The 23178-nt window shown below is 43.6% G+C and overlaps 1 protein-coding gene across 1 annotated transcript in view; it reads left to right on the top strand.

The window, feature by feature from the left end:
- Mrps27 (mitochondrial ribosomal protein S27) overlaps positions 1-23178 on the top strand; it is an 82023-nt gene that overhangs the window by 40681 nt on the left and 18164 nt on the right. Inside the window, exon 5 of the mRNA XM_028871712.1 lies at positions 22360-22474. Coding sequence (XP_028727545.1) covers positions 22360-22474 — 115 coding nt within the window. The remainder of the gene's footprint in view (positions 1-22359; positions 22475-23178) is intronic.

Genomic DNA, 23178 nt, shown 5'->3' with positions numbered 1-23178 from the left:
AACTCCCATTCTTGAACCATAATATGCCTCAGCAGGTAAACGTGCTTGCCACTAAACCTAAGGACCCGAGTTCAGTCCCCAGGACCCACGTGGTAGAAACAGAAAACTGACTTCCTCAAGCTGCCCCTGACCTCTGTGGACGCCTGTGTACATGGCTGCACACATAAAAATAAATACATGCAGTAAACATATTTTTAAAAAACTCCTTTTCTTCTCTTGCTATAATATAGTACAAAAATGTAATATAGCTTCTTGGTACAACTCAGTTGTTAATTGTGTGGGGGGGATTGTTTTGTTTTGTCTTTCATGAATCTCTAGCAGTTTTTTTAATTGTTGTTTCAGTCAGTTTCTGATCAGCATATTATCACACCAGTGAAGTGATTTTTTTTTTCAGAACCATATGCAAGATGCCACTTAAATGTAAATTATTTAGTTAATTATGGCAGAAAATAGAGTGAAACTTGGCATTTTGTTGCCCTGAAAACAGCCCAGTATTTCATGCGCATTTTGAGTGACCTAATTACTTAGAACATTCTGAGTGATGAGTTCAAATGGTTTTGTACCTGACAGATTTTTTTTTATTATGTAATGATTTTTACTCCCTTTCTCAACCAGTACTCCTTTTACTCTGCAGTTTTTAGCACAAAATAAAAACGGGTAAAATAAACCATCTAGTCGGGTTACGTAGCATAGTGATGGACCCTCTTCTTCGGGTTGCAGCTCTTCTCCCCTGTTCTGTGTTGTATGCGTTCCACCCAGAACACAGCAGCTAAACAGTAAATGTGATTACCTTGAAGGTTTGGATCTGTAAATGGGAAGAAGAACTAAACCAGCAGGGAAAACGGAGGCCGATCGATGCCTGAAAGACCAGAGGTGTACTGGAAGCCGTGCACAGTGGGAAGAACCCTGAAGGCAGTACTGTATCTCCCGGAATATGTAACATGTGGACCAAAGATTTAGATTTAAAACGTGAAATCATCCAAATGTATGAACATGCAACAAGAAAATACTTATTTATAATCTTGAAGCATGGGCTTTTTGAACATGATGTGAATGTCAAAAATCACATTCGTGAAAATTGGGTTTGTCTTAGGAGTTATAAATTCAAATGTAGCAAAATGACTTACATCTAAGTCAAATGATATAAAAAATGAGAAACTAGTTCATTATAGTTTTTCCATTAATAACCTTAGGAAACAATTCTAAACTATTAATCATAGGAATATAAACATTGCAATGGGGGGAGAGGAAAGGGGCAGGAAAAGCAATTCTAAAAAAAGCCAAGTAGCCAGTAAGCGCATGAAGTAGGTTCAGTCAGTAAATATGCAAGTAATTACGTAGTGGTAAAAATTTAAAAATTAATAGTCCTGTTCTCATGGGAGTAAATATTCCCCTACCCCAAATACACACACTGGCTAAAAACTTACATTGCTAATTTTTAATTTTAACAGGAATTTGACCTATAAAGACATCGATGCATAACTCAAGAAAATTAACTAGTTTTGTTTACAATATAATGAAAAAAATAGGAACACTTTAAACCATTAATAACTGATTAAGTGAGCAATGTAATACCAGCTCTGGATGAATCCCAATATTTTTACTTCTCTGTACTTGTTTTATGACTATTAAATTTACATAAAATCACTAGATTTATGTCAGAAAAGAAAGCTTTCAAATGGAAGCTAGTGAGATGGATTTTTAGAGTACGACAGATTATTAGATAAGGTGTTCCGGGGGTCTGGTTACACGATTCAGAGCATGGAGTTTTCTGGACTTTTTAGATTAAGTGTTCTTACGTCAATGGGTTCAAGAATATAGACTATAGAATCTGAGTGAGTGAGAAGAGGCTCGGCTTGGACTGTGGTGTTTGAAGACCTGGGTGAAGGACAAATGGAGCCAGCCCTGAGACAACATGATATAGTCTTCCGCTTCAAGGTGCCTGGGCCGCAGACATGGGTTCAGTAGTTGTCTGCAGTTAGGCTAGCTCCTTACCTAGTGTGTTCCTCCATATTGTGCGCTGCAACAGAATTCCTGAGGCTGACTGTAAATATTAGAAACCTATTCCCTAGGTCTAGAGACTCTGAAGTATGAGAACAAGGCACCCAAGTGTTGTTAAAGGCCCCATGTCTGCTCCCAAGGAGGCACCTTCAAAGCTCTGTCCTCACAGTGTGCTGTTCCTCACAGGGCACAAGAACAGAAGGACCCACTCCCAAGTCCTCTTCATGGTGCTGTTAGTTCACCAGTCAGGCTCCGCCCTCCTGACCTCAGCCTCCCATTAGGCCCCGCCCTCCTGGAACACTTCCATTAAGAGTTGAGTTCCAAGCCAGGCGTGGTAGTGCATGCACACCTTTATTCCCAGCATTTGGGAGGCAGAGGCTGGTGGATCTCTGAAGTCGAGGCCACCCTGGTCTGTCTACAAAGTGAGTTCCAGGACAGTCAGGACTACACAGAGAAACTCTGTCTCAAAAAAAAAAAAAAAAAAAAAAAAAAAAAAAGATTTAGAGCAGAGGAAACATTTAAACCTGTTTCCCTAGTGTGTTTGGTCATTGAAATAATGACAAAAGGTTCATTTATTCAGCCCAAATCAATGAAAGCACAAAATTTTCTGTTGCCTTTTGCTTGATGAGTTTAAAAAAAAAAAAAACATAATAGAACACTCTGTTTCTCACATTAGATGGGACAGAATGCTGATCTGTTCTCTTGGGTTTATGGGCTCACCTGGCAGCCTTTCTAGACAGTTCTAAGATGCCTCCCTCTTTTTCTTGGACTCTTCCCTGAAGATACTCTGCTTCCAGGCACTCTGTAAGCTCAGTTAACTCTTAAGTTCTTGTCCTTCTTGTAGACTAAATGGATAAATCGTGACTTGTAAATCCCACCTCAACCAAGGCAGCCATCTTTAAAGCCTTTGTTTTCTTTACCTCTGCCACATCAATCCACCCTGAACAAAGAAAGCAAAGGCGCACAAGTCTAATTCTTCTTCTTTATTCCCACCACACCTTGGAATGTGAACTGTTGATCTGGAACAGAATTTCCATAAAACCCATGTCCATGAATCTCCATGGGTGCAGGCCAAGGTCACTTGATTCAGATCGTAGGGACTATGGCAGCCACATGTCCACTTCCTCACTAGTGTCACTCGGTGAGAAGAGAGTCACATTTACCACCATGGATAGAGGGCGGTCATTTTAATGTGGGGAGAATAACAATCCAAGTTCTGTGGCCCTCACAAGGCTGGCCTTTAGTATAGATGCTTAGTCTCCTCAAAATCATCTTATTTAGCCTCATTTCACAGAGCTCAAACTATAGTGGAGAAGAAATAAAAGATTTTGTCAAAGGTACAAGTCTGTCTGTGATAAGGCTGATGCATATAGAGCTATGACCATTGCACTAAGAAACAGTGAGACAATAAAAATGATGTGGAAGGCTGGAGGAAGAGCATTTGCCTATTATGCTGGCCCTGAAAACAAAAACAGTGTGCGTGTGTGTGTGTGTGTGTGTGTGTGTGTGTGTGTGTGTGTGTGTTGGGGGGGAGGGGCGGTCAAAGCCATGGTTTCGGGTATCCGGGCACCTTAGGAGTAATTCTTCCCTGGCACATGATGCACTTCTTTTTTGTTCAGAAGATGCACAAGTTGCAAGGCTCTTACAGCCTTTGGCCATCAGCAGTATCCTTCACAGAATAAATAAAGCCATTCTTTATTTATCCTTGCCATCACGTTTATTAATATTTGACGATTTCATACATGCTTGCAATATATTTTAATGATTGCTTACACCATTTCTCTCTTATCTGTGTCCCCACCCCCAAGCCCTTCATCCCAACAAGTCTTTGACATCTTTTTCTTCTTTTTACTGTATCACCCACTAACTTTAATTGGGGTTGTTTGCATGTACGTAAGTGTGGATTTTGTTTGTTTGTTTGTTGTTTACTAGATGTGGCCACACCCCTTCCCCTGCAATAGCTCCTCGGCTAGGGGAGGGGCTTTGTGTGCTCCTCTCACACTGTACTCACTCTTACATTCCTTTTGTTGAGGAAGTCATCCTGGGGACTTTCTTAAACCCCGACCTGTCAGAGAATGGTGTATCAGTCATTCTGTATTGGTGATGGTCAGAGGATACATGCATCGGGCTCTAAGAGCCATGGGATTTGTTCATCTTATGAAAATCTGATAACGTAACATGAGTCAGCATACAGGCTGCAAGAAAATGAGAGAAGAGCAGGCTCATTGTTTTAAGGCTCTCAGACAAGTGGCTAAAATCAGATCACACAGTAATCCCCTGGTTTAGCTGAGTCATCCTGCGGCTTTTCCATCTGGCCTGTGTATTTCTGCAGTTCTAACCAGTGTGTTTTCATGTCATTTTGGATAGCTGGGTGAAAACAGTGTTCCGTTCATATATTTTACGCCATAAAATTGTTGAAGTGCTCATGGTCAAGTCTGAGTTCACTTGTTTATAAGTGAAGAAAGTGAAGGCGCTCGGTGGGTAGTGTGAAGATATTTCCCAGGTCTCCTGGATTCAGTCACTGGGTGTTCTGCAGTTGAGTCGGCCTGCATCCTCCCCCATCATCCCTTCCTTATGTTTTACTTATCCTTTTATTAATACCTGTAAGGATTTAAAATTGTGGAATAGCTCTGCCTGTTCTTAATTATATAGTGCTGGTTTAATAGCAGTTTCTTTTGTATGACTGTGTATACAGACCTGTCAGGAAACACAATTCGGCCCCATAATGCATAGAATATATTAGACATGTACCAATAAGCATATCTGTGGCATCCTAGGACGGAGATTCATTATATACTTGATTGTTATTAATGAATCATATTGGAATTTTTAGGGCTGAGGTGGCTTGCTCATAAGCCTGTTGATAACACAGCATTCTAGGACCAGCAGTGAAACAAGATAGCACCTCTCATCTTTTTTTTTTTTTAAGATTTATTTGTTTATTATGTATACAGTGTTCTGTTTGCATGTATGCTTGCAGGCCAGAAGAGGGAGCCAGATCTCATTATAGATGGTTGTGAGCCACCATATGGGTGCTAGAAATTGAACTCAGGACCTCTGGGAAAACAGCCAGTGTTCTTAACCTCTGAGCCATCTCTCCAGCCCCCACACCTCTCATTCTTTATCACTGACTCCATTTGATGGCATTTTCAACCTCTGAAGTGACAAATAAGATGTTTCTAGCCAAATGTCCCTCTTTTATAGAATAAATTTAATTAGCATATAACCTCATGGCTTATCGTTGATACTCTGGTTGGGCCATGAAAAGCCTCAGCTTCGGTGGAAAGCTGATAGAGACTTTGTCATCCCCACCCCCACCCCAGTCACCTAATTTTAATACCAGGTAGCTCGTGGTTGAAGCTCCAGAACCCTACTCCAAGTTTGAATTCTGCCTGGTTTCATATTGACTATGACCTTGGAAAAGTTTAGGGTTTGATGTGCCTTGTCTGTGAAACGGTCCTAAAACACTTACTTATGAAAGGTTGCTTTGATAAGTAAATAGGTAGTCTTTAAGAAGTGATGCATACAATAACTACAGTGATGTGCAAGTTAAAAAATTGTGACATGTTGGTTGTGGTATTTGTGTGTTATCAGTCTGGCTGCCTAAGGAAAAGCAGATTTCGTGAGGCCTGGGTATGCACAGTGATCGGGTGTGATGAGCACTCCATCAGTCAGTTAATACTGACTTCAAAGAGCTCGTAATTCATCTACTAGCTGTCTGTGTCATTTAATGATAGAGTCCTGGGCTCAGGTGACTGTGTAAGCCCCTCAGCAATGGGACCATGGTCATGCTCCTCCATCCTGGCTGTGTTCTTAGCTCTTTGTCCATTCCTGCTGTTCTTTCAGGGGCACTGTGTGTGTGTTGAATGAATGCCAAAAATATACCACCTTTTAGATGTGACAGGTAAGCTCCGAATAGAGCGACCAAAGCTTGCATTTTACTTTAATTCAGTGAAGGAAAATGACATTCCTATTTCTTAGCAGCAGGCACTTCTCTAAAGAAAAGCATGATGGGAACCAAAAGCAAGAGACCATTAAGCATTTCTAACAGCAGTCCTGATTCAGATTTGAATGACCTAAATTCACTAAAGCAGAATTTTTAACTCAACCCTTGGAGGCGTTTTAATCCCTTGAATTGGTACAAAATAAAAGTCCCTAATAGAATGGCTTGCATATAGTGTTAATTCCATGTGGTATTCATAAGAAATGAGCAGTTTAACCAGACTTCCTACAGGAAGCAGGTGCTGTTATGCATTGTAGCTTCGTGGGAATGAGGACGTGCGATCCCTATTCTAATGTGCCTAGAATTCACTCAGTTTTCCAGTCCCCTGCCCAGCATCTGCATCCATAATTCCAGAATCAGGGAAAGGAATTTCACTTTCTGTCAACCTTGAGGATATTAAGTAAGGACGGTTCCCTTCCCTTTTGCCCTTTTGGTTTTTTTCTCTTTTCCCTCATTTCTTTCTTCCTTCTCTCCCTTCTGTAAACACACACACACACACACACACACACACACACACACACACACACACTGTGTGTGCATTCACACACACACATGCTAGTCAAAGCTAGGCAGTGACCTCCCTGATTGCTGAGGTCATGCAGCCTGCGGGAAGAAGTTACCCCACAGGTGTACCAGGCTTCTTGTAAGTAGATGTTCCTGCTGTGTTGTCTTCCTAATCTTGTAGGAGTCATCGTCCTCTGGCTTCGTGAGCCTTCCGATATAGATAAAACATTTAATTTTAATATATACATATATATATATATGTATATGTGTATGGAAACAGGTCGTATGAATATGCCTGAAGTTTCATCATTTTAAATTAGAAAATTGTTCTAGGCATTTTGGCTTAAACCTAAAATCTCAGTACTTGGGCTAAGACAGGATGAGCTCTAAAGTTCAAGACTACGCAGTGAGCATCAAGCCAGCCTGAGTTACGTAGCAAGACTTCCAAAAAGCAAGTGAGTGAATAAATGATTACAGTATTACTTAGTTTGCAATATATTTAAAAGAGATATGATTAAGGTGGCTATGACGGCTTGCCTTTAGGAGGCTGAGGCAGAAGGATTATAGTATTTGAGACTACTAGCCTGGGCTACAAAGTACAGCCCTATCTCCAAAACACAAGGGGTAGGGGAGAATTTATTAAGCTTGGTTTACTATCTTTTATTGTTTGGAGTAATCTTGCATCATTTGGTATGTAGTTTTCCGTGGTTTTCCAGAAGAAACAAATAATATTACAGTTTGAGGCTATATCAACATTTCCCACTAACACTTCACCATCCATCCAGCTACTGGGCTCTTAGTACACATGCATTTTGTGGTTTAAATAACTTGAGGTGTTTGAAGAAAGCATTTTAGGCTGTTGAACAGCAGTGGGAGTACAGAGTAGTGATTTGCTCCTGGGTCTCCCAGGAGGACGTTAGAGATGGAAGGGTTGTTGCAGTCGTACGTGTCCTTTTGTTTCTTGACTTACTGAGTTAGAGTCTATGACCGCACCATCCTGAGCATGCCTGGTCTCTAAAGTTGAAATCCAGATGTCTTAAATTTTTCTCTTGAAACTAAAGGGAATATACCTGAATATTTTATTTCTCCTTCTGTGTTTAGATTATATAATCATTGAATGGTTCATGGATATGTCAGGCGGGTGGCAGTAGTCTTCAGTGTAAACATGACAGATTAAACATGTATGCTTATAGCTGTTTCCTTTTCAAAACCTCTACAGATACGACAGTAAAAGGTAGACTGGATCAAAGTCTAGGAAATAAAAAGCAAAGAGCTTACAGAGCAGAAAAGGCAAGCCGCAGGAATGAGGGAGCAGGAAGAGGTGGCAAGAAGCCCTGGGTGTCCTTGGCTCCCAGGAAGCTCATAATTAAGACTTGGCCCCAGTGTAAACTAGGGGTTAGTGGGCTGGGCCAGGAACACTGAGTGGGAGTCACAGTAAGAGGCTGTGGTTCGTCTCCCCAGCCCTAGACAAGGACTGGTAGGTCTCCTTCTGGAGAGATGGAGCCAGAAGGACCTGACCTGGAGATGGAAAGCTTAACTGCACCTCTTGGTGAGGAAATTGGAGGAGTCCCCTCTGGGGAAACAGACCATTCCAGGGAGAAGATCAGTGTGGTTTTGAGGATCCCCAAGAAAATAGTGTTATCAGGCCTCTCTGACCCAGGCTCGAGTTAAAAAGATGAGAATTTGGCCTTAATCTCTGGCCTCATCATGAGCTGAGTGTCCCCTCCCACTACATACAATTCAGTCTCCCATTTCTTACAGAATAGACCATCTAACGCAAGGTTAGATTGTGACTCCTGAGGCCTGATAACCAACAGACCAGCAGTTTCAAATGCTGTAGGGAAACCTACCTGTATTGGATTCATTGTGGGCTCTTGGGCTAGATTTCTTTCTTAATTACGTTATTTGAGGGGGAAGAAGGAGCACGTGTGAAGTCTAAGGACAGCCTTCCATAGTCTGTTCTTGCCTCCTACCGTGCAGGTCCTGGGAGCAAACTCAGGTTGTCAAGTTGGCAGCAGGCACCTTTCCCTGCTTAGCTGTCTGGTGGGCCTTTGAGCTAGATTTTATCTCCAGTTTCGATTTCCTGACTGTAAAAGGGGAGGCGGGGATGACGGAAGTATGAATTTCATACCTGGCATTTCGGAAGGATCCAGTCCATTTGAGTTCACAGCATTATTAGCACCATTATTATTGTCTTTCTCAGTCATAGTAAACAAAGGTTTACATGTTGAAGAGAGAAATCCAGGAGCTCCTGAGTATATGATAGATTTTGTAAATTCCATTCATTCACACATTCCAAGGAATAAACCAAAATCAGGCTTGCCAACAGACTTGACTTTCCTGTGATTGCACAGGGTAGCAGGAGTATCCTAGAGACATACAGATTCTGTCATCAGTCACCATAGCAGCAGCCCACCCTGGTGGTATCTCATTTTTTTAAATCTGTCTTAACATAGCATCCTAAAACACAGTTAGTGGTGATTTATAGATACATTTGTGTATCCATAATTTTTTTCAACACTACAAACTCGTTCTGTGTTTGTTTTTCATAGATATTCTATTAAGCCAGTGGCCCTTTCCTGGCATGTGACTGATATCAGCTCTACATACATTCTCGTGTGTTGCCCCCCACCACCTCCATACCACCATAGCCCAGGCTCTGCTCAGACTCACTCTGTAGCCGAGGATGGCCTTTATCTCCTGAACGTCCCTCCACTGTCCTATGCTGGGGTTGTGTGTGGGGCGGGGCGGGGGGGGGGTGCCAGCATACCCAGCTAACTGTCCACACTGTCTGAGGGAGTGTGTGACTGCTGTCTCGGTGGGAGCAGCCACTTGAGCTTTCCGCTCTGAGGTTTTCATGTCGCCTCTGGTGGCTGAGTGGTGAGGAGCAGAAGCCCCAGGCTGGGGCAGTGGCTTCCGCAGCACAGGCTTAGCTTGCTTTTCAGTTCCTCTGTTTGGACCTTGGGTGGTGGCGTGTGCTGTACTCTCCTGGGATCTTGCCCGTAGCCCCAGGCCAATCCCTGAGTAGTGCCTGGTGGCTCCTCTGTTGAGTGGTTCAGTGTATCTACCCCAGGCATCCATACCCTGTGGTTGTCTAGTCCAAGCAGAAGCTGGTGTGGCCTGATCTGCCACAGGACTCCAGATAGAGGCTCTGCTGTATTATACCTGGCTTGCCAAGCTTGTAGAAATGAGTCCAAAGGAAAAAGGACACTGATGGGTAAATGACTCCCTAGTGGGTTACCCCGCCCTGAATCCCTTACCCTCTTTGGCTGTTCTCTGTCATCAGTGACCCAGAAACCGCACTACCAGTCATCAGTCCAGGTGGCACACACCTGCTCTGGTTGGTGGGAGCCTCTGACTGTGAAAAGCCTCTCTGTTGTCTCTGGTTCACCCTCCAGCCCTTCCTTTAAGACTGTCTTTGGAGAAAGGAGGGAGCGAGGGACTCGTCCCCTCTCGCTGGCCCCGGCGCATCCACTCTGGTTAATGGCAGCCAGGTGTTGCTGCACATGTGCACTGAGCATATGGTGGATGTCGCTAGAAATACTCAGAAGAGCTCACATTTTCTTCATTGACCTGTTGGATGTGGCTGCTAGTGGTGCTCTGTCCGGGGTACCTGAAAATTCCATGAGCAAGCATTGTGCTCGGGTTACGGGGATTGTCTCCTTAATCTTCGTTATCAATTCCTAGTTCTACCGTATCAACTAGGTACAACTTACACCCTCATTTTATAGATTAAGATCGTGACTCAGTTTCCTGAACTAGTAAGAACAAATTCTGTCTAATGCCATGTCTTGTATCTTAACTTCTCTACTACCAAGAGCAGTTTTGCCACGGTCCTTAGTGCCATGGTTGGGATGAATGCTTTGCAAGGTCCTTATGTAAAAACTTGACCCTCGGGGTAGTGCTATTGGAAGATGCTGTGTACCTTTAATAGGTGGGATCTAATGACAGGTCCTTTGGTCGCTGGGGGATGTGTCATCAGAAGGGATGTGGGGCTGGATTGCTAGATTACATGTAGTGGGCCCTTGGTTCAACATTCAGCACCAGTATGAAAGGAAAAAAAAAAAGAGTTTAGATGTCCCAGCCAGTACTCTGTCTCTATCCTTCATGACTTGGGATGTGAGTGGTATGTCTACCATGCGGATTTAGTTTCTTTTCCTCTTCTTGTGATAAAATACTCTTACAAAGCCACTGAAGAGAAAAGGAAGAAGTTACTTCTTCACAATTACAGTTTACAGTCCATCGTGGTAGGTAAATGACAGCAGTAAGATCCTGAGGCACGTTGCTTCCATAGGCAAGAACCTAAGAGTAGGGGCTGGAGAGATTGTTCGGCAGTTAAAAGCACTAGCTGAGGCCCTGGATTCAGTTTCCAGAACCCAGATAGCAGCTTGCAACTGTCCGTTACTCCATTTCCAGGGACTCCAACGCCTTCTTCTAACCTCCCCAGGTACTGGGCATGCATACAGTGCATTCTCACACATGCAGTCAGAATAGTCATACACAGAAAATTAAACAAAATCTTAGGGGAAGAGGAGAAGGAGGAGGGGACAAGTGTGCAGTGAGTGTACTCGTTGCTCAGTTCCCTTTCTACACTGATGCGATCCAGGATCCCAGCCAGGAAAAGGCGGCACCCACGGTGGTTGAGTCTCCCACCTCGGTTAATGGAGGTAATCCCCCACAGCTGTGCCCAGAGGCCCATCCCGCAGATTCTACACCCTGTTGGCAAGAAACACTAACCATCACGCACGCCTCCCCGCCATAATGTGCCGCCTCATCAGAGACACAAACCACAGTATGAACTTGATCCTCCAGAGCCATGAGCAGAAGTAAACCTTGCCTCAGAAACAGACTGCCAGGTATTTTCACCGCAGTGACAGAAAGCTAGCCGGCTGGTGCGCTTAGCGTTATTAAGGCTTTTGATAAGCAGTACCAGGCGTAATGCCATCAAGTGCCTAATCAAGTCGACTGTAATCATAATACTGCTCAGATGTGTACATATTTGTACTCTGCTGCTTCCAGCTGTCAAACACATGCCTGATTCTCTTTCGATTTTCATAGTAACCCCGTGATTACAGCTTATCGCTTCTGCTTTATAAATGACAAAACTCATTCTCAGGATAAGTGACTTAAGCCCGCCAGTGAGTCAGGGCCCGTCCTCATCAAATGTGGAGGGAGCAGCGTCTCGTCAGGAACTCCAGGAGCTGTACCAGTTGTTTCCACTGTGCACGCGGCTTGATCCTCTCATGTGTCTGAGCTGATTTTGATGGTGCTCTCCCAGCCCTGCCCCGGTCTGCTTTACTTCTCTGGGTAACAGGCCCCTAGATGCAGAGGTGACGTGCACGCACCTTCACGTGCTCAGCACAGGACACACACGTTTCAGGGGTTGTAAAGACTTGCCTGCGGAAGGGGGACCCTGTATTATCCACATCTCTAATACTTCACAGAAATAAAGAAGAATATCAGGAAGGGAGAGAACAGTTGGATTTCCTCTCCTACTGAAAGCCATGTGCCCAACCATACGTAAATATAACTTGTTTTTGATATCCAGATCAAACCTTGTCCCAGGCAAGGAATATGTTTATTCATCTTTATCAGGTGGTACCCAGTGTAAATATTGTGACTGCTAAGTGGTCAAGTGCAGAAGATAGAAGGTGTGTCCTCACAAATGCTCCAGGAAGCTGGGTTAAGTAATTCCAAACAGGTACAGAAACTGAACTCTCTTTCTTTTTACACTCAGTTTTCCCTTAACTAAAATAAAAAATTTAAAAGGACAGCCCGAAACCAAAAAGGCCTCCCCCCTTTTTGGTACCAGTTCCTAGAGAACTTCATTCATTGTGACAGACGTGTACACGTGGGCAGCTTTCCTGCTGTCATGTTTGGGATGCCACTTCAGGAGCATTCACACAGGACAAGCTCCACCCTCCTGCTCAGCGCTTGTCCAGTATATGAGCTGATGGTACCAGGAAACTCAGGAAGCAAAGGTATTTGCATGGCCCATTTCTCAGCCCTCACCCGCACAGTCTAGCCATGGTCAACAGGCTATGATCAGCATGATCTTCAGGATGTAGAGGATACCTCAGGGTCTGCAACTCACAGTGCCGAACAATAGACTCTTCTGCAATGGTATTTTGTCCCCAAGCTGTTCTTGCCTAGTTAAGCCTTTCTTGAATCTGTTTAACTATTACCCATCAAAGCCTTTTAAAATAAAATAAAATAAAGGAGAGGAGAGGAGGGGCTAGGACTTAGGGAAAGACTAGATTTTCGCTGTATTCTCACTCTTTCCTCATGACTCACACTTAGCAAAGCAGAGGCGCCTTGGAAGGCTGCCTGGAGTCACAGTCAAGCAGCTCTCCTGGCCCTGTCAGGCACGGTTTTCATTTTCTCAGGCAGTAAAAGATGTTTTTCAGATTGTTCATTCCCACATTCTAGGCCAGCTAAGAGCTTTTATTTTGCTGAAGCATGGTGTTTTATGGACGATCAGCCAGAACAGTGTAGTCAGACTTTTGTATTTGGTGTATCACTAAAGAAACCGCTCCTCCATATTCAGAACTTGTACCATTCTTTCTGGTGGTTGTCATAGTGTCAAGAGTTGTATGTGACCTTTAGCCTTCCCATGAGGTAAAGTTTACATTCGGTCATTCTGAAGAATGTTCTTAGCATCCTATGTTTATATATTTTAGGTACTCAGTTTTTTAAATGTTTGGTTTTGATGTGGAAGCTGGCTTGAGTTGAACAGAAGAATTGTCTATTCAATGTCCTCATCTGGATGTTGACCATTTGGCAGTACAAGAAAGAAGCAGGTTAATGAGCTTTCCATCGCCGTAGGGATCAATTTATGAAGAGAAAGGGACTACTTTGGGCCTTCAGCGTTAGAGATTTGAGTCTTTGATGTGTGGACCCATTGCAGTTAAGCCTCTGGTACGTTCCTGGAGATGTGCAGAGTGAAACCACTCACCTCATGGCTGAGATTTGAAAAAAAGGCGAGGAACTGGGCAGGATCTCACCACCCCCTTCAGCGGCACAGACCACTCCACAGACCTGGACCCACTAGGTCCCACCCCTTAAAGGTGCCACCACCTCCCAGCAGTGCCTCCAACAAAGGGGCTAATGAGAGACGTGTAAGATCTAAACAAGGGGCTGGAGAGATGGCTCAGTGATTAAGAACATTTGCTGCTTTTCCATGGGACCCGAGTTTGGTTCCCAGCATACATGTGAGACAGTTCACAGTGGCCTACAATCCCAGCTCTGATCTGATACCCTTTGGGGGCCTTTGTGGTCACCTGTACACGTGTGGATATACAGACACATCAAAATAAAAATAAAAACGATAGTTTTATTATTTCCCTGCCTTTATATATAAACAACTAAGGAATCCTTTTTTTTTTTTTTTAAAGTGGAAAGTTAGCTTTCTGAAAACCAATTGTATTGACAAATGAAAATCTCAGTATGCAAACTTGCTTCTTTTTAAAACTGAAGACAATGATTATATCCTTTTTATGGTTCCAGAAACTGTCAAGTAAGTTCTTATTATCTTTATGTCCATATCATCTTGAGACTTTTTTTTTTAATTTTTTTTCTTAAAGAAGTGAAGATTTCTGCTGTAGGAATTGCCAGATAACAGGAGTTTCATATCAAAATAAGTGATGGTGGATGATTATGATTGCTTATCAGCAGTGCACTTACAAAGTAAAAACAGTAACAGGTTCAAGGCCTGGCTCAGTCCAGACAAAGGCTATTCTCAGCCTTAAAGCCCCTCCTTGGAGATGGAGATAAAGGCAAAGCCCATGGCGGCTGCACAAGATGCTAAGAATACAGCAGAGCTGGGAGCTAGACCTTAGACAGGACATTTCTACAACCCCATTATGGCTCAGGGAACATTTTGGAAGGGTGCAGCAAGAGTGTAAGAACCTTACACTCAGGATGGGGAGAGCGTAACACGAATTGGTAATTGGTCTTACTAATTTAAAAAAAAAAACCTAAGCCAGATATTGAGGTGAAGGCTGAAAGATCAGAGAAACAGAGCAAGCCACAGCCAACCTCACCTCACCAGCTCCTCAACCAATCCTGTTTCCATGAATCCTCAGACTGAAAGCCTCTGAGTCCTCACACCTTATATACCTTTCTGTGCCCTGCTGTCTCACTTCCTCTCTCCGCCCAGCTACATCACTTCCTCTTTCTGCCCAGCTCTATCACTTCCTGTCTGTCTGTCCAGACCTCCAGACCTCTATGGCTAACTAGTGCTCTCCTCCTCCTAGTTAATTTGAATGAGGATTGTCAGTCAATTTCAATGATTCTTTGTATCTTTGTGTGTTTGTCGCTGTTTTATTGATTTCAGTCCTGAGTTTATTTCTTACCATCTACTCTTTTGGGGTTTGATTTTTTTTTTTTCCTTTTGTTTTGGAGTTTTCCCTTTTAAAGCATCGTTCAGTGTTAAAGACTCTGAGCACTTTTGTTTTTATTAAAGCCTTGTTAGGAGGATTCTTTGGCCCTTGAACCCCATCTTCTGCCAGCATTTTGTTACTTTGCCTCCTGTCAACACCTCTGTTCCCTGAGTCAGAATCCGTGTCCTCCTTCAGCCCGTGGGCTGTGCAAAGGAAACAGTACGGAGGAAGGAAGGACATAATCGGTGATCTTCCTGTTAGTCCGCTTCCTCTGCCTCGCTTCGGAGGAAAAGGGAAGTGTTTCCTCCTCGCTTCAGCGCTATTTATAGGCAGGGTGATACGCAAAACTGGCAGTGGATGGCTGTTTCTGTGTAAATAATGCTCACAATGTCAGCATATATATTGGTGTTGGTAAATCCTAGTGGGCCCAGCCACTGTTGGCACATCATGGACGCCTGAGATTCTTTGAATACAAAATGACAGAAGACACGTCTCTTGCCTTGTGAGAGCCTAGAAGCTTAGTTGGGGAGTCGGTAGTTACAGAAATAGAATCTGGCTCTGACTGGATTGCGTGGCAGAAAAGGAGCCCAGTCTCCTTTTGAGAAATAGAAGTCGTCAGGTTTGGACTTTATCACACACTAGGAAGAGTCAGAATGCTTAGAGCTCCGAGCTTTTCCTCTTTGAGGGGGAAAAAATCTAATCTTAAGAAATCCAGATTAGTGCTAAGCCTCTCTCCCCTCAGAAATGGCCCAAGACCTCTGTAATCAGCCCCATCAGATGCGCTCACGCTGGCTTCCTTCTCTGTCTTTACATCAGTGTGCTGCTCTCCTGGGCCTGATCACTTCTGTTGTGGCAGACAGAATCCTGCCTGCGTGGTAAACCTAGAACATTCTAGAAACACTGACCTTTTTTTGTTTTTTGTTTTTTGTTTTTGTTTTTGTTTTTCGAGACAGGGTTTCTCTGTGTAGCTTTGCGTCTTTCCTGGGACTCACTTGGTAGCCCAGGCTGGCCTCAAACTCAGAGATCTGCCTGGCTCTGCCTCCCGAGTGCTGGGATTAAAGGCGTGCGCCACCACCGCCCACTGACTTTTATTCAGTGATTTTCTTTCCTTACCGTCTCCCTCCCTCTTCCTCGGAGTTATTCTAATGTAGCCATGACTTACGAGTGTGTGGTTTCCTGCCTTAGTTATATTATTCATGACTTTAGTTTGTCTGGATCCCTTAGCTTTATAAGACACCAGGAAATGTTTATATCCTTTTAAACCTGCTTGCTCCTTGTCTATAGGTTTCATATTCAAAACTGAAAAACATTCCCTTATCGCTGCCCAAACCATGCCAGTTCCCACAACTTTTATGTTTTTATAAAGAAGATGAGTTCCAGGATCCAGTTTTTTTCTCAGCTTCCTGCCTCCTAGCCAGAGGCCCTCTCCTGTTTGCTCCCATGGTACTTAACAGCTAACCAGTGAGCCTGTGCAGGAGCAGTGTCCAGTGGCCGGACAGTCCCCGCAGTGGCTTCTGGGTGCAGTTTCACCAGCCACAGAGACAGCCATTTCTGCTTTGGGGACCATTACCAGGAGAGCACCAGTGATCATTGTAAATAGTTTTTTCCCTCCTTCTCTCCCATAATAATCCCCATCTAGCTATACATACTGACTTTTGGAAGAAGATAAACTAGTGTTCCCAGTGTCAAAGAACAATAAGCGTTGTTCTGATTGGCTCCCCTAGGTCCCATAAAAGAAGGAGCCAAAGGACCATATGGTCTGAATAAAGGTTTTGGTTTGTTTTTGTTTTTGTTTTGTTTTCTGCACTAGAAAAAAGAGTTTCATCTCCAGACTAGAGTTAGGAGGGTTGCTAGACCAGCAGGGGCGGAACTTGGGTCATTGTCCTCGCACAGGGCTGTACCTAGTCATTTCATGGGTGTGGTCTCTGTCTCCTGGATTGAGAGATGTAGATCTGGCACAGCAGCAGCCAGCTGCAACAAAGGAGAGACAGAACATTTGGGACGTGGTGACACATGTCCCACTTGTCACTGCTTTCTGGTCCATGGAAGCCTTCCTTGTACAGTAGGTTCTAGTGTGTCTTATATCAGCGTGCTTCCCGGTGAAATGCCAGGGGCCTTGTTTTTAAGCTTTGGGTCTAACAAATTCAGACTTTGATAGCTAAGGAGTCCCTCTGGCATGCATCTTCATGTTAAAAATACGTTATTATGCTGCATTAGTTTAACAGTGCATATTGTAAAATGCTGTACCTGTATTACTCCACCAAAAGTCCCCTGGCTTGTCCTCCTTGTGGGCTGGCCAGCAGAGACTGGGGGCTAGAAACTGTGGAACATACAACAACAACAAACAGAAGCTGCTTCCAAACTGCATTGCAATTTGTTTTCAAGTTCTTTTTGGAAATTGGCAGAATATAAATTATAAACCAACTAACAGATGTAAATGTGGCTCTTTTTTATTTGTTTGTTTGAGACGGGGTCTTTCTATGTAGCTCTGACTATCCTGAAACTCACTCTGTAGATCAGACTGGTCTCGATCTCACAGACATCCCCGTGCCTCTGTCTCTCCAGCACTGGGATTAAAGGCGTGTGCCACCACACCAGCTTTTGTGGTTCTTTCTAACGTGATACTTCTGGTTCTGGAAGGAGACCAAGGAAATGATCTGTATAAAACGCTTGCAATGACCAGAAAGTCCTGCGAGGTTGACTGCAAAGGGACCATGAGGGGATTTGTAGGGTAACGGGACTCTTCTTGGGTCTTTATTGTGGGGGTGGTTTGCAGCTGTCATCTGTAAAATGTACGGTGGTAAAACTCAAAGATTGGAACTTCAGGATTTGAGCATCACAGCTCTGTAAACCCAACTCAAAAACTGCCTAGATATTTAATCAAAGACAGTTCATCTACACTGGGGTAGCTGGTAAATTGTAAGTGTTCACATCCAGGTTTTGTATTAGCCTTTGGGGATGAAATAGAAAAACATCTTTTTAAAAATGATACATTTATTTAATAGAAGCTCAGTATATGTTTAATGAAAGTTAAAATTAACTGAAATTTCTTTACACATAAAATAAGGGATCTCGAGCAGCAAAGAAATTTTAATCTGCCATAGTGATATTTTCATTTTGTACTTGTGATAAGTGAAGGAATTGAAGATGAGTTCTGAAATGAACAATTCTGAAGGCAGAATTTCCTGCAGGATGGAAAAGAAACAATTATCTTTCTAATTGCCTTTTTAGGATGAGAAAGTGGGCAGCAGCAATGGAATCAGAGTCTGGGTTAGTCACACAATACTCTCTTGCTTTTTGGTGGGAGGAAGCGCTGGACCCTGTTGATATTCGCAGACGTGGCTTCATGGATTTGACTCACACGCCACTCTCCAGCCAGGGACACAGCTGCATTTTCTCCTTGGCGGCCTCCTCTCCCGCCCCTCCTCCATGGCCACCTCACTTAGTGGCTGAGGTTCCCATCTGGAGAGCCTGTTGCCACAGGATACAGAGTCCACTGGGAAAGAGGGAAAGCTTGTGTATGGTTAGGCTTGGCTGGTGGCTCGTGTAATCAGGGAAACCGTGTGGAAAGCTTGCTCATTCGTGTGCAAGGGCCTGGGTTGTAGCGAAGTGATAGCAGGCTGTGGGCCCTGACATTGTGCCTGAGGCCTGCGGCATTTGCTGTTGTGATCCTGAGTACTGGCGAGTGTGGCCGCCTCTGTTGTTCAGCAATAATGAGATATGCATTGGCACCCAGGGAAGAACAGCCATAGCCCGGGTTTTTCTTGTTTTCCATGAAATGGTTCAATTGGTCACAGGTAACTGTCAGTCGCTGTCTGGTGTTTTCCCTTTTACTCTCAATCTCTTAAAGGACTTCTCTTCCCGTCTAAGAAATCTGAGGTGACCAGGCTTTGGGATCCGTGTCTGCTTGGCGGACTGTGACCCCCGCTCTGCTGCTGCCTTGGTGCTGCCCACCTTGAGTGAGCACAGGAGCAGGTGACTGCCCAGCAGTTCCAGATGCAGCCTGGGGAGGGAACCCGAAGCTTCTCGGTTCCTGCAATTGGCTCCACCATGGTTTGGGCCTCTAGAAAGCTCTGGAAACCCCAGTTAGCACTGGGACCAGAAATCTCTTCTGCCGCGGGCACAAGCTTTAGAACCAGAGTGGGAACTTGACAGCACACTTCTTCCATCCCCCCTTGCATTCATCGCTCCTTCCTCTCGGAAATACACGGCCGCCGACCTGAGCTACAGCCTCTCTCCCGCCTTCTGGGGCACAGCCGTGGAGGTGGTATTTGAGTTTCATTTCTCCAGCTTTCCTATGCTCACAGTTTGCCTTCAGCTATAGTAAAGCTTCTGCTGAGATGTGGCCTCAGCTAATGGCACCAGATGGAGAAGGGCATCCTATAGTGGCGTCTGTAATCTGCCAGTCTAGAGCAGGAGCGAGCAAAGGTGTGCTGGCCAGCTGGGAATCGGTGTGCTGGCCAGCAGTCTACAGGGTCATCTAGGTGAGGCCCATTCCAGAGTCTGACCTGCCCCTAGCAAGGATCCGCACCGAGCTGCTCGTGAAATTGGCTGAGGAATTCTTCTCGTACATTCAAACGTGGTTCTTTTAGCCTAGTGTGACTCCTTCATGTTCTAGAAGTTGTGCACTAATTTATTTCCTTCCTCCCTCCCTCCCTTCTTTCCTTCCTTTCACTTTTTTTCTTTTTAGTTTTAAACACTGATAGGGCTTAGAAAGGGGTTCACTTGCTGCCTATTTGGGAAAGACTAGGATTGCACTTTGGGCAACATATTTCGTAATATGTGTATTATATTACTGTTTCTAGAAGTGGTATGATGTGGCAGTTAGTTAAAAGTGTCCTGGGCATTTGTGATGTATAGGGACTGTTAAGCCTTACAGTCCAGAGGTCTCACTGACCTGACCTCCCTAGGAGCTGCTTGGCAACTCCAGTTGGTTAAATGAGATACCTGAGAGGTCATCATGGGTAATGCTTCTTTTAGGCTTTTAAAAGCAGCATGAAACAGAAATATTTCCCTTTGCTTCTAGGCATTAGCCTTAGAATGTTAGCGAACAGCTTGAAATAAATTTTAATTTGAGCTATAAAGGTCCATAGCTAGGGTCCCACCATCAGTCTTGAAAGTCTCAAAATTGCTTGCTGACCATGAATAAGAAAAAAGCTGTTTGCTTGGATGTGGCCATGAATAAAGCTACTGATGTGGTTTAAAGTCTGCCAACAATAGCAAAAAAAGCTATAACCTCTGGCCATCCAAGATGTCTAAGGCAGGAGATTCACTTTAAAGTGCTCTTGGGTAAAAGAGATAGTTGACATTTTTTATCTGTTTTAAAATGAGAAATAGACTGAACCACCGAAGCCACAAACCCTGCACCTAGCAATCCCTTTGGGCCATGCCCTCCTTTTATTATTTATTAGGGACGTGTGTAACGAGGCTAGAATGCTCCAGGCAAAGGAGTCACCATTCTTTACATGTACAGTAGGTGTTACCAGGATAATAGTGTACATAATTATGTAGCATTTAATAAATGTCTTGATTGAAGCTCTGCTTTTATTTTCTGAAAACCTATATGGGCTAAAACATGTCAGGCACCAAGGAATCATGTGGTGTAAGTGGGTCCCAGTGTGCCCCATAAGTTTCTACCAAAGAGGGAACATGGTCATCGTTGAGACAATACACCTGTTCTTTCTTTGTTTTATTTTTGTTTTTAAAAATTAAAGTTGACTAAGGTGTAGCTCAGTAGCAGAGGCTTCACGTGGCATGTGTACTGTACTCCTTAAAATTCAATAAAAATAAAAGTGACTATTAATTGACTACATTTTAGATCTCAATTTTTTTTCTCAGAGTAACAAGGAGAGGGTCTCAAGTACTTAACTGTTGATTTGAAAATGTGACAGAACATGTGGAATACTAAAATGTTTTATTTCTGTGCAAAGGATTGTCTAGGGTGGGCTGTACATTACCTGTCTAAGGCCAGATCATTGCCAACCTGAATTTAATTTGACATATCTGTTTTCCTCATTTTTAAAAGAGCTAATTTTACAAAGAAAACTAGAATAAGAAACATTTTCATGCCAAATCTAAGATAGGTAGATAGGTAGATGATAGATGGATGGATGGATGGATGGATGGATGGATGGATGGATGGATGAAACAAACTATGTAAATGTGGTGGTACATGACTTTAGCACTCCAGAGGCAGAGGCAGGAATATCATGAAATCAAAGTCAACCTGTGCTTCGTGGCAAGATGCTTTCTGTCTCAAAAAAGGGTGTTGGAGAGAGCAACATGACTTCAAGCCTGTAAAACAAGTTCAGGTTCATTTTTGGCATGTCTCTCCCCAGAGCACTAACAACCTTAATTAAACACTATCCTGTCCCCCCTCTCCAAAGGCACATGGCTGGAACTAGCTGGTGGGACCTCTAAGACAGTATCAGCATGTGCCCGTGGCTCTTAAAATGGCAGAAGTCTTTACCGCCAAGTTTCTGCCTCTACTGTCTTTTTTTTTTTTTTTTTTTTTAAATAAGAGTTTAACCTTTGTGGGGCCCAGAGACTAGCCTGCTTTCTGAGAGCTTAAAGAAAATGTAGGACTTTCTGTTGTCTGAGTAGGATGTATGAAGTTTTGTCTTAGTGAAAACAGATAAACATTTAGACATGCCCGGATAATTCCACCTCCTCCACAGCCCTGGGGAGAGAAGCGCCATCCAGCCCAGTGACTCCATTTCAGGAGCCTGTGATCTAGGCCCGTGAGGGTTGCTGTGGGGAGAAGAGGGAATGGACTGAGGGGCCACCGTGGTGCTGTGAAGAAGGCAGGAGGGGTGTGGTTCCCGAAGGACCTGAATGTGAGATCGTGGTCAGCTTTTAATTTGTTTGTTTTCTTGATGCAGTAGTATCTTGGTTGTTCCTGAATATACAAGAAATACTGGTATAACTCAAAGCTGATTTCCCTCAGTTCTGTGCTGTTCTGGTTTTCTTTTCCTTGTCTGTTTTACTTCATTTTCAAAGTATCAACTTGAGTTTCACACATCCCTTCTGATGAGCTATGTATTAGCATAATGTTGTGATTAATATTTCCCCAAATAATTTCCATAAATCTCATATTAAAGCAAGATATTGAGGCAAGGGGTATTAAATAATTAATAAAGCTGTGCGTTGTGACACACACCTTTAGTCACAGCACTTGGGAGGTAGAGGCCGATCTGTGAGTTCTAGGCCAGCCAGGACTACAAAGAGACCCTGTCTTAAAACAAATAAATAGGTTTATATTTTTCTTTTTTATTATTTTGCCTTTTCTTTCCATTTCAGAATTATAGTTAAGAGTTTCAACTTCAAGTTTTTTAGTTGTAAATTCTCATGACTTTTGATCACATTGACTACACCAATACTATTCCAAGAGAAGGACCCACTGATGGAAGATGTTCAGGTTTTAACATTAAGAGATAACACCAGTATTGTCTCCTCTTGTGTTTTATTTAGATTTCGACACAGTCCCAACTGCTGGTACCTGAGAGACTGGACCATCCACACCTGGATTCGACAGTGTCTGAAATACGGTGCACAAGACAAAGCCTTGTACACCCTTGTTAATAAGGTGAGGGTTTGCTGGCATGCTTCTGGGGTGTATGTGACCTGCTGTTTGTACCTGTGATGGACCAAAGAGAAGTACCAGAAGCCACTTTCTTAAGCTGTCCTGAATTCAGACTCCTTCTCACACTGTCTCTAGACTGGAGCAGTTATAAACTAACCAACGAGCTACAAAGCTCCTGTAGCTGCCTCTTCTCCAAACAGTGGTCAGGGAAGTACAGTTGAGAGTCGGGTGGAGTCCAGTCAGAACCCTGCACACTGGTCACTCCACTTCCATCCTTCAGCCTGGGCTCTCTTGCCTGCTTCCCTTTCATAGATCTGGGTGAGTGCTGACCATTTTTGATGGAGTGTAATCTCTAGTTTGTTCAGACTATCTTATACTTTTTAAGAAGATGGTATTGCTGGATAATAATTCCTCCTTTCTCCTAAGCTCCCTGGCTTTTCCTTCCCACAAGCCCCAGAGTTCCCAGTCTTTCTGATGTTACATTCCTCCCAGCACTCTAGTCTTCATTGACTTCACGGCATGGAAATATATGCAAAATAAGCACGAGTCGTAGAGTGTTGCTATTGCCAGAGTCAACCTAAACACCCTTTCAGCCATTAAAGAATTTTGACAGGGCTAGAGAGATACCTTAGTGTTTAAGAGCACTGACTGCTCTTCCAGAGGACTCAGGTTCAATTCCCAGCATTCACATGGCAGCTCACAACTGT

Source organism: Peromyscus leucopus, chromosome 11, assembly GCF_004664715.2.
Source record: "Peromyscus leucopus breed LL Stock chromosome 11, UCI_PerLeu_2.1, whole genome shotgun sequence".
Classification (NCBI taxonomy): Eukaryota; Metazoa; Chordata; class Mammalia; order Rodentia; family Cricetidae; genus Peromyscus; species Peromyscus leucopus.
The sequence above is the reverse complement of the archived record's forward strand: the minus strand, read 5'-3'. Positions and strand labels throughout refer to the sequence as shown.